The sequence below is a fragment of the Lycium ferocissimum genome, chromosome 5, assembly GCF_029784015.1.
Source record: "Lycium ferocissimum isolate CSIRO_LF1 chromosome 5, AGI_CSIRO_Lferr_CH_V1, whole genome shotgun sequence".
Lineage (NCBI taxonomy): Eukaryota > Viridiplantae > Streptophyta > Magnoliopsida > Solanales > Solanaceae > Lycium > Lycium ferocissimum.
Window position 1 is genome coordinate 66,315,682 of NC_081346.1, and position 14,639 is coordinate 66,330,320.

Below are 14,639 nucleotides of genomic sequence, written 5' to 3' on the forward strand. Positions count from 1 at the left end.
GAACCTTAATAATAAATAAAATCCTTCCGATTAAGCGAAAAAAAGAATCCGTCGAAACTTTGAGTGTGTCATAATTTTTATGGGACTAAAATTGTTACCTCTAATTTTATCCTATGTTTGGTATGATTGGGTTCAACTTTAAAGTTTTTAACACCAAACTCATTAGCATATTGAAATTATAAGTACAACTTTGAAGATTTTAGTATTGAACTTAATATTTATATTTATATTTTACTTTTACTTTTACTTTTATAGAAGAGCCAGTTGATAATGGGATCGACATGGCTGCTTCTTTGATATTAAATTCAAAATTGTGGGCACTCTTCTTGACCTTTTGCTTATCTATTACTCCTATATACAATCTTTCCTACCCGATAACTTTGTACTTTTTCACGTGAGCCTTATCAAACCATTCTCACCTCGGCATATTTCAATGGAAAAAGAACACTGTATGTTCACTCAACCAAACTAATCTCACATTTAATTATTGTTTGGGCTTAATTTCACTAGGTGTTCATTTGGCCCAAAATAATGCCAAGGCTGACCGGCCCAATAGCCCAGGCGCTTAAAAAAATGTTGGAATTATACATACACTTTATGTACAAGAATTATACATTTTATATACATATGCTAGAATTAATCATACATTTATTATACATAAATTATACGTTAATTATACCTTTATTTTTATACAAGACTGATACAGTTTATATACACATGTTGGAATTATATATACACTTTCTATACAAGAATGATACAGTTTATATACGTTTATATATATATATATATATATATATATATATATATATATATATACAACGGGGGGTACATATTATATACACATATCATACGCTTTCTATACATATGATATATTTTATATACATATACAGCAGGGACACATATTATATACACATATGATACAGTGTCTATACATCAAAGCTTTTTCAGTCCTGCAATGGCGTCTTCATATGAATCCTCTACCGTTTTCGTAACCTGCAACTTACAAATAAAATTGGAAAAGAAGGTGGAAGAGGAAAGAGGAGGAGAAGATGGAGAAGAAGGTGGAAGAGGAAGAAGAAAAATGGAGAAGGCAGAAAAAGAAGGGAAAGTGGAATTAGTTTAGTGGTTATGATTTGGGTTTAAGAGAATTGTGGCCATTGGGTGCGATAATTTTTGGCCGAGCGGCCATTTATGTCCTTTTCCCTATTTCAATCAGATCTTATTTCACATGCAAATTTCTATGAATAGTACTCCCTCCGTTTCAATTCATGTGAACATATTTTTTTATTAGTCCGTATAACAAAGAATGAACTCTTTCTATATTTAGAAACTATTTACCTTTGTATAATGATTTATAGCCACACAAAATATATGTAACTCGTTTAACATCATGAGTTTAAAAGTCTTCTCTCATTTCTTAAACTCCGTGCCCAATCAAATGGGTTCACATAAATTGAAACAGAGGGAGTATAATATATATGAATTATGTGATTAATTTTTTAAACCTTTGTAAATTAATTTATTTATTTCTTCTATTAGTGAATTTTTTTCATCTGTTTAAAGTATCAAAAAGGCCGTATGCCTTTTCCATCGTGGTAGTATTAAATTTTATGAACTTAAAAATACTTTAAAATATAATTAACTACTAATCTTAAAAATACTCAAGAAAATTGTCTTGCACACTATCCAATCTCAATCATGTAAAATAAGACTTAATAATATTTAGACTTTGTTCAAAATCTTAGTAATTAAGATCTATTCAGACCAAATAAGAGCCTAAATCTTAATGTAAACAAAAGCACCAATGGCCTAAAGAGTGAATCATTCAGATTCAAACTGCCATTAAGCACAAACAAATGAGGTCTAAGAAAAAGCTGACAAGGATCACTTTATTAATTTTTCAATTTCAAATAATTATTTATCAAATTTTATTTTAAAGTCAATTTGTTTTTTTTTTTTAAATAAATCAATTTGTTCAACTTCTAGAGCGAATGAGAAATCGATTCACTTTTAAATGGCCCAATAAAATAGCTTGCAAACCTAAAGCCTTATAAACTATACAACATAGGGCAATTTGCACGATTGGCCTTATTCGATGGTGGTCTTTAATTTTTGTCCCTCAAATTGGTGGTGTTTAATTTTTGCCCTTCGCTAAAACCTATTGGTTCCGGGTTCGAACCCCGGCTCAGTCAAAAATTTAAAAAAAATCGTAAGACAGAGTTTCGTAGCAAAGTTTGAAACTCTACCTTAAGGTTGAGTTTGCACTCAAACTCTACCTTATCATCATGTAGAGTTTGACTGCAAGTTTTGCCTTCAAGCATAAGCCAAACTCTACCTAACCCCAAATCTCATGGTATTATGTGAAAGGCAAAAATTAAAGACCACCAATTTGAGGGGCAAAAACTCAAATTCTACCTATCATCATGTAGAGTTTGACTGTGAGTTTTGCCTTCGAGCATAAGCCAAACTCTACCTAACCCCAAATCTCATGGTATTATGTGAAGGGCAAAAATTAAAGACCACATCAAAAATTAAGACCGATTTCAAGGCAATCCGCACAAAAAAGAAAGAAAGAAAGAAAGTACAACATATATATCCCATCTGAAACCTAGACATTTTTTTTTATTAGACAATTTGTGAAAAATATAATGAATTAGGCCCATAATAGTAATATGAAATATCAAAATGATTAGTACTCCCTCTGTACTTAATTATATGACACTCTTTTTTTTTTTTTATCAATCCTAAAAAAAAAAAAAAGACATTTTTCTATATTTAGTAACAATTTAACTTTAAAATACTCATTTTACCCTTAAAGAAATTATTTACAGCCACACAAATATATATAGCTCATTTTAGGCTACAAGTTTCAAAAGACTTAGTTTTTTTCTTAAACTCTGTGCTCAAATACCTTCATATAAATTGGGACGGAGGGAGTAGCATTTTTCAATATTTGTGATCAAATAATACAATGTGATTTCTTGCGCAAATTAATGTAATCGTTATTAGCATGGACTTTTCTACATCCACGGGATACATCAATTCTATTAGGATAATTTTCTTAATTTGTAGTAATAGATAAATTCCTTAATAAAATAAAAGAGAAGAAACAGTTACAAGAATTTTTTTAAGACATTTAAATCATGATAATAAGTTGATAAAATGGTAAAGTTACGCTTAGAGAAAATTTACAAAAGAAAAATTAGGGGAAAAATAAGAATTAAAAGTGAACGGAAAAAACCGTAATAGAAGATACTTCAAATCTTTTCATCGGAGAACCAAACTTTGAATACAAGGGAGAGGCAAGCTAAGTAAAATAATATACTGATATTTTGGATTAATTGAATTATAATTATATTTCTGTCATAAAAATTCACTAAAAATGTATTCAGTTTTTCTTCGGGCACGGGCTTCCGTCATCTGGTAATATTAAAAGTACAGCTTCAAAAAAAAAAAATTAGTGGGTTTTTCCCTATGTAATTATGTTTGATGTCGAAAATACTATATACTCCTTCGTTTCAAATTATCTGTCGTTCTTATAAAAAATACTTGGCTCGATTATTTGTCATTTTAGAAGTTCATAGAATTTATTATTATTTTTCCATTTTACCCTTAGTAATAATTGTTTTTGAATACTACAAACGCCTTAATTGTGGGAGGTGACACATAAATAAAATAAATATTCGATGAAGCAAGATTATATATTAAGATATAAATAATGTTAAAATAGTCATAATCCTACTTAATATTTTCTTAGAGCCGTGCAAGAGAGAAATACCACAGTTAATTTGAGACGGTGTGAGTACAATTTAAGAGCCTGTTTGAATTAAAAAAAAAGCCTTTATGTTCGAAAATAAATTTATAAACAAACAAAAAAAAAAAAGTTCGAGAAATTTCAACTTATTTTTTTTTTAAATTTTATAAACGCTTTTTAAATAAAGCCTAAATTAAATGAATTTAATTATTTTTTAAAACTTATTTTAAAGACAAAATGACTTATAAACTAGCAGTCAAACACTCAAAAAGCTTAAAAGCAAGCCAATCCAAACGGGCTGTTAGTTATAGGTTATACACTCTATCCGCCGCTGGCTTAATTAGAACAAGCAACACTATATTGGCGTCACGTCAAGACAATCTGCAAGTACTAAATAAAGTTGTACTTCCTCGGTCCCAAAAAATAAAAAAATTACTTTTCTTATTAGTTTGTTTAAAAAAAATCACAAATTTCTATATTTTTAAATAATTTAATTTTGTGAATTAATTTATAACCATATAAATATATAAAATTTGTTTTAGATCATATATTTTAAAAATTTTATTTTATTTTTTAAATTTCATGCCAAATTAAATTAAGGCAATTTTTTTGGAACGAAGGAATATAAGACAGCTACCATGCTATCACATGTCCAGTCCAAAGACAATAATACATCTACAGAATAAATGTCACTCTCCTTGATTGCCTTGGCTGTGTTTTCTGTGACATTTCTCTCAAATCTTCTCACTTTTAGTCCAAATCTTGAAAATCTAACCTGAAAATCTTGAAAAAATATCCCTTTATATGGTACTCTTCTTGTTTGGCTTGTCTATGTTTCTTCTTTAACATTTCTCTCATACCCCAAACAGTGCCTTTTTCATTAAAAAGCAACAATCTTTCCTTCAAATACCTCAAATCTTCTCACTTTTAGTCCAAATCTTGAAATCTGACCTGAAAATCTTGAAAAAAAAAATACCCCTTTAGACATGGTCAATAGTTGTTTTGTACTACTTTCTTCTCTAATTTCCTTTTCAATCCTAGCTTCATCTCAACAACTTGATGGTTTCATTTACACAAGATTCAATCAACCAAACAATAACATCACTTTAAGTGGAGTTGCAGAAATATCCCAAAAAAATGGATTTATCCAATTAACCAATGATACGACTAGATTAATGGGCCATGCCTTTTATTCTTCACCTTTTCAATTCAAGAACTCAACAAATGGTACTGTTTTTTCATTTTCAACTTGTTTTGCTCTTGCTATAGTACCTGAATATGCAAAACTTGGTGGCCATGGACTTGCTTTTACTATTTCTCAGTCAAATGATTTCACTACAGCTTTACCAAGTCAGTATTTAGGCTTACTAAATGCAACTGATGTTGGTAACTTTTCAAATCATATATTTGCTGTTGAATTTGATACAGTACAAGATTTTGAGTTTGGTGATATTAATGATAACCATGTTGGTATAAACATCAATAGTTTAAGGTCTAATATGTCTGAAACAGCAGGTTATTTTAATGATGATATGGTTAAACAAGATCTGAATCTTAAATGTGGTAAGGTAATATTAGCATGGGTTGAATATGATTCTGTTACAAATTTAGTTAATGTTACTCTTTCAACAACTTCAAAAAAACCCAAGTTGCCTGTTTTATCTTATCATATAGATCTCTCTCCATTTTTTAAAGAAAATATGTATGTTGGATTTTCTGCTTCAACTGGTTTGCTTGCTAGTTCACATTATGTGTTGGGTTGGAGTTTTAAGTTGAATGGTGAAGCTGAATTTTTAGACTTGGATTCACTTCCTTCATTGCCTGGTCCAAAGAAGAAGCATACTGGCCTAATTGTAGGTATCTCAATTATAGTGGCTGTTTTTGTAATGATTGGTGTATTAGTTGCTATTTATTTAATAAGGAGATTCAAGAATGCTGATGTGATTGAACCTTGGGAGCTTGAGGTTGGTCCTCATAGATATTCTTATCAAGAACTTAAGCAAGCTACTAGAGGTTTTAAGGATAGTGAGCTTCTTGGGGCTGGTGGATTTGGTAAAGTTTATAAAGGTGTTTTAAAAAATTCGAATATGGAAATCGCTGTGAAGCGTATTTCGCATGAATCTAAACAGGGTTTACAAGAATTTGTGTCTGAAATTTCCAGCATTGGAAGACTTCGTCATAGGAATTTGGTTCAATTAGTAGGTTGGTGTAGACGTCGTGGTGACTTGTTACTTGTCTATGATTTTATGCCTAATGGAAGCTTGGATAATTTCTTGTTTGAAAAACCTAGAATGGTGTTGACATGGGATCAAAGGTTCAAAATCATCAAAGGAGTTGCTTCTGGATTGCTATATTTACATGAAGGTTATGAACAAATTGTTGTGCATCGAGACGTTAAGGCTAGTAATGTGCTACTAGATGGGGAGTTAAATGGCAGGCTTGGAGATTTTGGACTTGCAAGATTATACGAGCACGGTTCAAAACCGGGTACGACTAGGGTAGTTGGCACATTGGGGTACCTTGCACCGGAATTACCAAGAACAGGACGTGCTACTGAAAAATCCGATGTTTTTGCCTTTGGTGCATTGTTACTTGAAGTGGTATGTGGGCGTAGGCCGATTGAATCAAAGGCAGGGCCTGAGGAGTTAGTTCTGGTCGACATGGTGTGGAACAAATGGAGAGAAGGGAAAATTCTTGATGTTATAGATAAGAGATTGAAAGGTGAGTTCAATGAAAGTGAAGTTCTTATGGTGTTGAAATTAGGACTGATGTGTTCAAATAATGAGGCATCGTCTCGGCCTAGTATGAGACAAGTGATGAGTTACTTGGAAGGTGAAGCTGATATGCCTGAGGCTCCAATGGCTCCTGGTGACTATAATGGAGGATTCGGATTCGACGAAAATGAGTGTTTGCATTCTTTAGCATCTACAAGGGGACACACATGTTTGGCTAATGGAAATGAAGATGGTACATTTGTTTCTGTTTCTACTGCACCAGTTTCATGTTTATTTACAGATGAACTACCTAGGTAGTGATTGTGACGTAATGTGCAGAATTTTCTCTTTGTTTTTTCCCAGGAGTATTTCCCTGATTGAATACTATTACTTTAAAGTTCAAAGCTAAATCACAGTACATTCTTTGTTCTTGACTTCTTTCTGGCCTTCCACTTTCAGCGTCTGTAATCATCTAAGAAATGAAAGAAGTTTGATACTTCTAGGACAGAGTTAGGAAAGTTAAAACAACTTTTTTTGGTTAAGATTCATAGAAAAATATAGTGACGCATAGGGGTGTCAAATGAGCTGGTTGGACTGAATTTGGATGGGTCAATGAACCGCTCAAAAGTTATCTGGGCTAAAGTAGGCTATAAAGCGGGTTATAACCCAACCCACACTAAGTTTTAATTTCTTGGTGTGTTCTTTTATAATTTTCTATGTACCTAAAAAAACTTTTCGTTCTTTACTATGGCTATCTATAACATATTAACATATCAAACAGAAAAATAATACTCCCTCTGTTTCAATTTATGTGAACCTATTTCTTTTTTAGTCCGTGTCAAAATGAATGACCTCTTTTCTAATTTGGAAACAAATTCACTTTATGAAATGATTTACAGCCACACAAATATTCAAGACTTATTTTGAATTACAAGTTTCAAAAGTCTTTACTCTTTCTTAAATGTCGTGTCCAGTCAAATGAGTTTACATAAATTGAAACGGAGAGAGTATATCTTTTTGAAAATATTTTGATAATGTTTCTCATGGATCAATGGCTACATATCAGCCCCGTTTTTAGATGGGCTGGACTGAGCGGTATAAAATGGGCTGAGCCAATCAATAGACGGGTTATTGACTCGCCTAAACTTAAGCGAATTGGACGGATCATATTTTTATGGGCTAATATTATCACTGATAATGACACATGTCTAACTTATCAAAGGTTCGGCGGAGAACCGAGAAAAATGAGCTTCACCACAAGGTTTCTGCGTCAATCATCAACAAAACCTATAGGCTATACATATAACTAGTCTCAACAATGTCCAAAAGATAATCAAAGTAAGTCTTTAAAAGGGTATAGAAAATCTTACCAAATAAAGTCTTTGATAAGCATGCCTGACTTTCTTTCAAATGATAGTAACCCCCACCAACAGGTCAGTGGTGCACCTTGAATAAAGTCTTTAAAACGAAATAGAAAATCTTACAAACAATGGAAAGTGGATTTTAGTAAACTCTTTAGTGTTGCCTACCTCTGTAATAAATAAATGAAAGTGTATTCTCTTTGGAATTTGGCACCCTATAGGCATTAGGCTTCATATATGATAAGGAAATGCAGTTTTCACTCTGCTAATTAAGTTATATTCAAATTTTGTCTAAAGTATGTATCTTGTAGTCAGTATAGACAAACTTCAGACAAAATGTTGTCTTTTCCTGCCCCTCCTTCTTCTATTACTATTATGAGTTTACGAAATGAAAATATTAATTGCGTTGTCAAAATTATGTCCTTACATTGCATGTTAGTTTCTATTTCATGTAATTGTAGCATCGAACTTAAATGCTTGATGCTTCTGTTTCACGACCTTATCAATTATCATATTACAAAACGAGGTTATAGACTACCATGATTGGAATGAAATTTTAGGAATATAGTTCTCTTGCAATATGTACTAGTGAAACTTAAGTCTTTGTGTAAACAAATAGCAATGATCTTAGAGCCCGTTTGGATTGGCTTATAAGTTGCTAAAAACAGCTTATGAGCTATTTTCAGCTTTTTTGAGTGTTTAGTACTAAATTTCAGTTTATTTTGCGCTTAAATAAACTCAAAAAATAATTGCTTTGGTTTAACTTATCTAAAGCAACTTTATAAGTTAAAATACTTTATAAGTTCAAAAAAAAAAAAAAAAAATTTGGCTACCCCAATTTTTTTTTTTTTTTTTTTTTTTTTGACATCCAAATGCTTCTTACATGTCAATGCCAATGTCAGTTTATGTGAAGTCAAGCAATCTTTCTCGTGCAAGGGAGTTATTTCATAGCATATGTATATAGACTAGCAAACTATGCCCGTGCGATGCACAGGGCCTAACATGATTAATTTAGTTACTCACTTTAGTTAGTTTTTATGATTTGTATATTTTGTAAAGGATACCGCGATTCTCTTTAGTGAGTCTCCATATTTTGTTTCTTTTCCTCTTATTTTTCCCCTTAATTTCTGAATTGTTGTTAAAATTTGTCCTATTTTGGTTATGTCCACTTTTTTATATTTAGTAAGTTGACAATTCAAATATCTTACATGTCAAGTTTATAATCACAAGATTCAAAGAATATTTTATTATATTATACACATTTTTAGTTTAGAAGCATAAGATTCAAAAGTCTATTTTTATTTCTTAAACTCCGTGTCTAGTCAAACTTAAACACTTAAATTTAGACAGAGGGACTATATGCCAAATGAAGGAAATGAAAAGACAATCGAGACAGATCTAATTAACAAAGAAATTTGTAGAATAAACTCACCAAAATTAATAGCAAAACCCTAATTTAAACAAAGAAAAATTAAAACAAAATCTCAAATTCAGTAGTACCAACTACATGAACCACCAAGCAAAATTCCTCCTTATTGAGTCTCCATATTTTGTTTCTTTTCCTTTTATTTTTTCCCTTAATTTCTCAATTGTTGTTAAAATTTATCTTATTTTGGTTATGTCTGCCTCTTTTTATATTTAGTAAGTTGACAATTCAAATATCCTATATGTCAAGTTTATAAGCACGAGATTCAAATGATATTTTATTATATTATACACATTTTTTAATTTAGAACCACAAGATTCAAAAGTTTATCTTTATTTCTTAAACTCAATGTCTAGTCAAACTTAAACACTTAAATTGAGACAGAGGGAGTTTATGCCAAATGAAAGGACAATTGAGAGACTGCGTTAGATCTAATTAATAAAGAAAATTGTAGAATAAATTCACCAAAATTAATAGCAAAACTCTAATTTAAACAGGAAAAATTAAAAGAAAATCTCAAATTTAGAGTACTAACTATATGAACCACCAAACAATATTTTGTTTCTTTTCCTCTTATTTTTTCCCTTAATTTATCAATTGTTGTTAAAATTTATCTTATTTTGGTTATATCCGCCTCTTTTTATATTTAGTAAGCCGACAATTCAAATATCCTACATATCAAGTTTATAATCACAAGATTCAAAGGATATTTTATTATATTATACACATTTTTAATTTAGAACCACAAGATTTAAAAGTCTATCTTTATTTCTTAAACTCTATATCTAATCAAACCTAGACACTTAAATTGAGACAGGGGGACTATATGCTAAATGAAGGAAATGGAAGGACAATTGAGACATTGCGGACACGTGCGGACTTAAAAAGTAAACACACAAGAGGTAGAATTAATGTTAAACTTCTGAAATGTACACATATTAGTCTCTGCTAAGAGTACAATTTCATGTGCTTTCTATAATAGAGTAATAAAATGAAGTGTAGAAGTAAAGAAATATGATAACGTAAAAGTGAAATACACGTGTACAGAGAATAGGTGGCAAACCAAGTAGTAGTACTTGTTAAATGAAGTGGACCCACAACTGGAAAAAAGAAAGAAACCAAGTACAATTGAAATAAGTCCAAATTTAGTGTACAACTCAAACAGTTTTTTGCACAATTTGTTGTTGCTGTGTTCGCCCCTCTTGGGCACTTATATATATTAGAAATTTTTAGTAATGTGGTCAAGTAATATGAGACGGAGGGAGTACTTCATTTATTAATTCTTAAAGAACGTGAAAAGTCAAAAGTGAACAAATAAAAGTACACGGAGGAAATAAATGTGTCGGAAAATTAAAATTAAAGTATCTACGCGTATACGTGAGAAGAGAATAAATATTCAATGTTATGACATATGTCCAAGTGAGATAAAAAAAGTAGTTAGTTAAAGTGTACAATTTATATAGCTTTTAGTATAAGTGCTTAGTTACTACTTAATATAAGAGTCTAGAAGCACACACCTGTTCGTTGACATATATGCTTCTAGCACGGGTAGTTTAGGCTTTTCCTACGTTCTTTGTTCTTGCTAATGAGGGTATTTTCGAAAAATTCAAGATTTATACGCCTTTAATTTGTTGTACCTCATGATGTCATGTATGTACTATTTCCTGTTTTGACAGCTTTCTATGAAATTTGGGCCCCACTAATTACTTGCTTTTCCTGCTGACTTTTGGAGTACCCCTGGACATGTGGGCTCCACATGTATCTTACATTTGACAGTTTTTTACAGTATCGCTATTTGTACCATTTTGTGCTGCACATGTACAACTTTTGCAGCAGTGTTCGTCCTTCTTTCCCATTTATATATAAATAAAATAAATATATAATAGAAACTAGTAAATTATGCCCATGTAATGTACGGGGCTCAACATAATTAATTTAGTTATTTTACTTTAGTTAGTCTTTATGGTTTGTATATTTTGCAAAGGATACTGCAATTCTCCTTAGTGATCTCTCTCTCTCTCTCTCTCTCTCTCTCTCTCTCTCTCTCTATATATATATATATATATATATATATATATATATATATATATATATATTTTCAATTGTTGTTAAAATTTATCTTATTTTGGTTATGTCCGCCTCTTTTTATATTTAGTAAGTTGACAATTCAAATATCCTACATGTCAAGTTTATAATCACAAGATTCAAAGGATATTTTATTATATTATACACATTTTTAATTTAGAACCACAAGATTCAAAAGTCTATCTTTATTTCTTAAACTCCGTGTCTAGTCAAACGTAGACACTTAAATTGAGACAGAGGGAGTATATGCCAAATGAAAGGACAATTGAGACACTGCGGACACATAGGGACATAAAAAGTAAACACACAAGAGGTAGTATTAATGTTAAACTTCTGAAATGTATACATGTTAGTCACAGCTTAGAGTACAATTTCAGTTGCTTTTTGTACAACTTATTGTTGCTGTGTTCGTCCACCTTGGGCGTTTGTTGTTAAATAAAAAAAATTGTCTTATTTTGGTTATGTCCGTCTTTTTTTATATTTAATAAGTTGACAACTCAAATATCCTACATGTCAAGTTTATAATCACAAGATTCAAAGGATATTTTACTATATTATACACATTTTTAATTTAGAACCACAAAATTTGAAAGTCTATCTTTATTTGTTAAACGCTGTGTCTAGTTAAACGTAGACACTTAAATTGAGACAGACGGAGTATATGCCAAATAAAGGAAATGAAAGGACAATTAAGACACTACAGAACTGTGGGGACTTAAAAAGTAAACACACAAGAGGTAGAATCAATGTTCAACTTCTGAAATGTACACATATTAGTCCCTACTTAGAGTACAATTTCAGTTGCTTTTTGTACAACTTATTGTTGCTGCGTTCGTCCACCTTGGGCGTTTATATATAATAAGAAAAATATAAAATAGAAAAATAGACATATATTTTTAGTAATGTGACCAAGTAATATGGGGCGAAGGGAGTACTTTATTTATTAATTCTTAAAGAATGTGAAAAGTCAAGTATAGTAATGTGGCCAAGTAATATGGCACGAAGGGAGTACTTTATTTATTAATTATTAAAGAATGTGAACAGTCAAGTAATGTGGCCAAGTAATATGGGACGGTGGGAGTACTTCATTTATTAATTCTTAAAGAACGTGAAAAGTTAAAAGTGCACGGAGGAAATAAATATGTGTCGGAGAATTAAAATTGAAGTGCATACATGTATACATGTGAAGAGAATAAATATTCAGCAAGAACGTGAAAAGTCAAAAGTGAACAAGTAAAAGTGCATGGAGGAAATAAATATGTATCGGAGAATTAAAATTGAAGTGCATACATGTATACATGAGAAGAGAATAAATATTCAGTACTATGACATATGTCAACGTGAGATTTATTAATTCTTAAAGAACGTGAAAAGTCAAAAGTAAATAAGTAAAAGTGCACGGAGGAAATAAATTTGTGTCGGAGAATTATAATTAAACTGCATACGTCTATGCATGAGAAGAGAATAAATATTCAACACGAACGTGAAAAGTCAAAGTGAACAAGTGAAAGTGCACGGAGGGAATAAATATGTGTAGGAGAATTAAAATTGAAGTGCATACATCTATATATGAGAAAAGAATAAATATTAAGTGTTATGACATATGTCTACGTGGGATAAAAAAATAGTTGGTTAAAGTGTACAAGTTATATAGCTTTTGACACAAACATTCATTGTGTGTGCAATTTATAAAGCTTTTGGTACAAGCAGTCACAGCTGTGTTAGTCCCTCTTCCACACTTATATATAATAGAAATATGTCAAAAAGAGTGATACAGATTGGGATTTGAAGTTAGTTTGGTGCGTTGTTCAAACTTTAGATATACGGGTCTAAAGTTTGGGACAGCCAAGCCAAACTTCAGACAATAATGTCTAAAGTTTTGGACCGTCAAGCCAAAATTTAGAGCAAAATATCTAAGTTTGTTTCCAAATTACCTGAAGTCTGGCCTTGGCAAACCTAACTTTAGACCCGAATGTCTAAAATTTGTAACTTCAGGCCCGGAGTTTTTCAACTTCAGTCTCATATATTTAAAATTGATTTTGAAATGGCTAAACTTTCAAAAAATTTATAAACTTAGGTCATGGCTTAAATAGGGGTCCTAAAATCGACTATCTGGGCACTTGCCCCAAAAAATAATCCAATTTAACATGGACCAGCCCAGTTTGATACTTAAGCTAGAAGAGTAAGCACATGATAATCATCTTTCTATATCCATCTTACAACATTCATTCTTTCCTTTTAGTTTCTAAGATTTGCTTGAGTTTGTTTCTTTTATGTTTAATCATATTTTGTTTCGTCCATATATATATGGTGAAGATAAGAAGATGAAGAAAAGAATTTGGACAATGAGAAGATTGAAAGAAGAGCAAACATCAACTTTATCAGTTGAAGGAGTTGTTTGGAAGTGTGATGAAAAGTGAAAGAGCTTCTCTGAAAATCTAAAAAAGGAAAAGTCGAAGAAAAGTGAAGAAACTTCTTTGAAAGTCTCAAGATGTCTTCTTCTTTTTCTTTCCTCTAAGTCTTTTTTTATTGAAATGGTATTTTGTATTGATATGATGGAACAGCTGGTGGTTATGGTGTTTTGTTGTGGCGGTGTGGCGCAAAATGTGTGAATTAAAAACGGGAAAATAGTATTTTTAAGCAGGGCATCTGTGTATATTTCTAGTATATTTATGTATATTTTCCCTGATAACTCGTGTATCACTGTATATCATGTATATCTATATATATTCTTGAAAACATATGGATGAAAATTCATGTTTTATTTCACCCCCGGAGGTTCTTTACCCTCACAGTACTACTTCGCTATCAGTCACCCAGGGGTATTTAGCTTTGCAAGGTGGTCACGGGATTCCACGTGCCCCATGATATACACGATAGCTGGAAGGACATTTACCAGGTTGTTTCAACTTTGAATTTTGGACTCCAAATCACCTTCAATCTTCTCCAACTATTGTATATAACATCGTCCAAGTATTTTCAACGAATTCCAATCCTGCCCACTCAAAAAAAGCTACTTGACTAACACAAAAAAATCAGATTCGATTTCGTCCTCTTCTCAAAGAGAAACTTCAAAAGAATAGTCTAATAAAACCCAAGTATTCGAGTTAATAGGACATGAAATTTCTTAGTTCATGAATTAGAAAATTAATATTAAGATATATATCTTATCTTATCATGTACTAGGAATGAAGGCAAAAAGTAGGATCAGATTAAGATAACGTACTGGATGGATGATTTTAGATCCAAATTAAAGTAATCATTTTATGACTAAAACAAGCCAATCGAGCTGAGTCGAG

The 14,639-nt window shown here is 31.3% G+C and overlaps 1 protein-coding gene across 1 annotated transcript; it reads left to right on the forward strand.

The window, feature by feature from the left end:
- The first annotated feature begins 4,411 nt into the window (after positions 1–4,411).
- LOC132057116 (L-type lectin-domain containing receptor kinase S.4-like) lies at positions 4,412–6,902 on the forward strand. Its single transcript, XM_059449578.1, has one exon. The coding sequence runs from the start codon at positions 4,741–4,743 to the stop codon at positions 6,784–6,786; it is 2,046 nt and encodes a 681-aa protein (XP_059305561.1). The 5' UTR covers positions 4,412–4,740; the 3' UTR covers positions 6,787–6,902.
- The last annotated feature ends 7,737 nt before the right edge of the window (positions 6,903–14,639 follow it).

Coding starts and splice junctions, on each gene's coding strand:
- LOC132057116 (XM_059449578.1), top strand. CDS start 4,741: ATGGTCAATAGTTGTTTTGTACTACTTTCTTCTCTAATTTCCTTTTCA.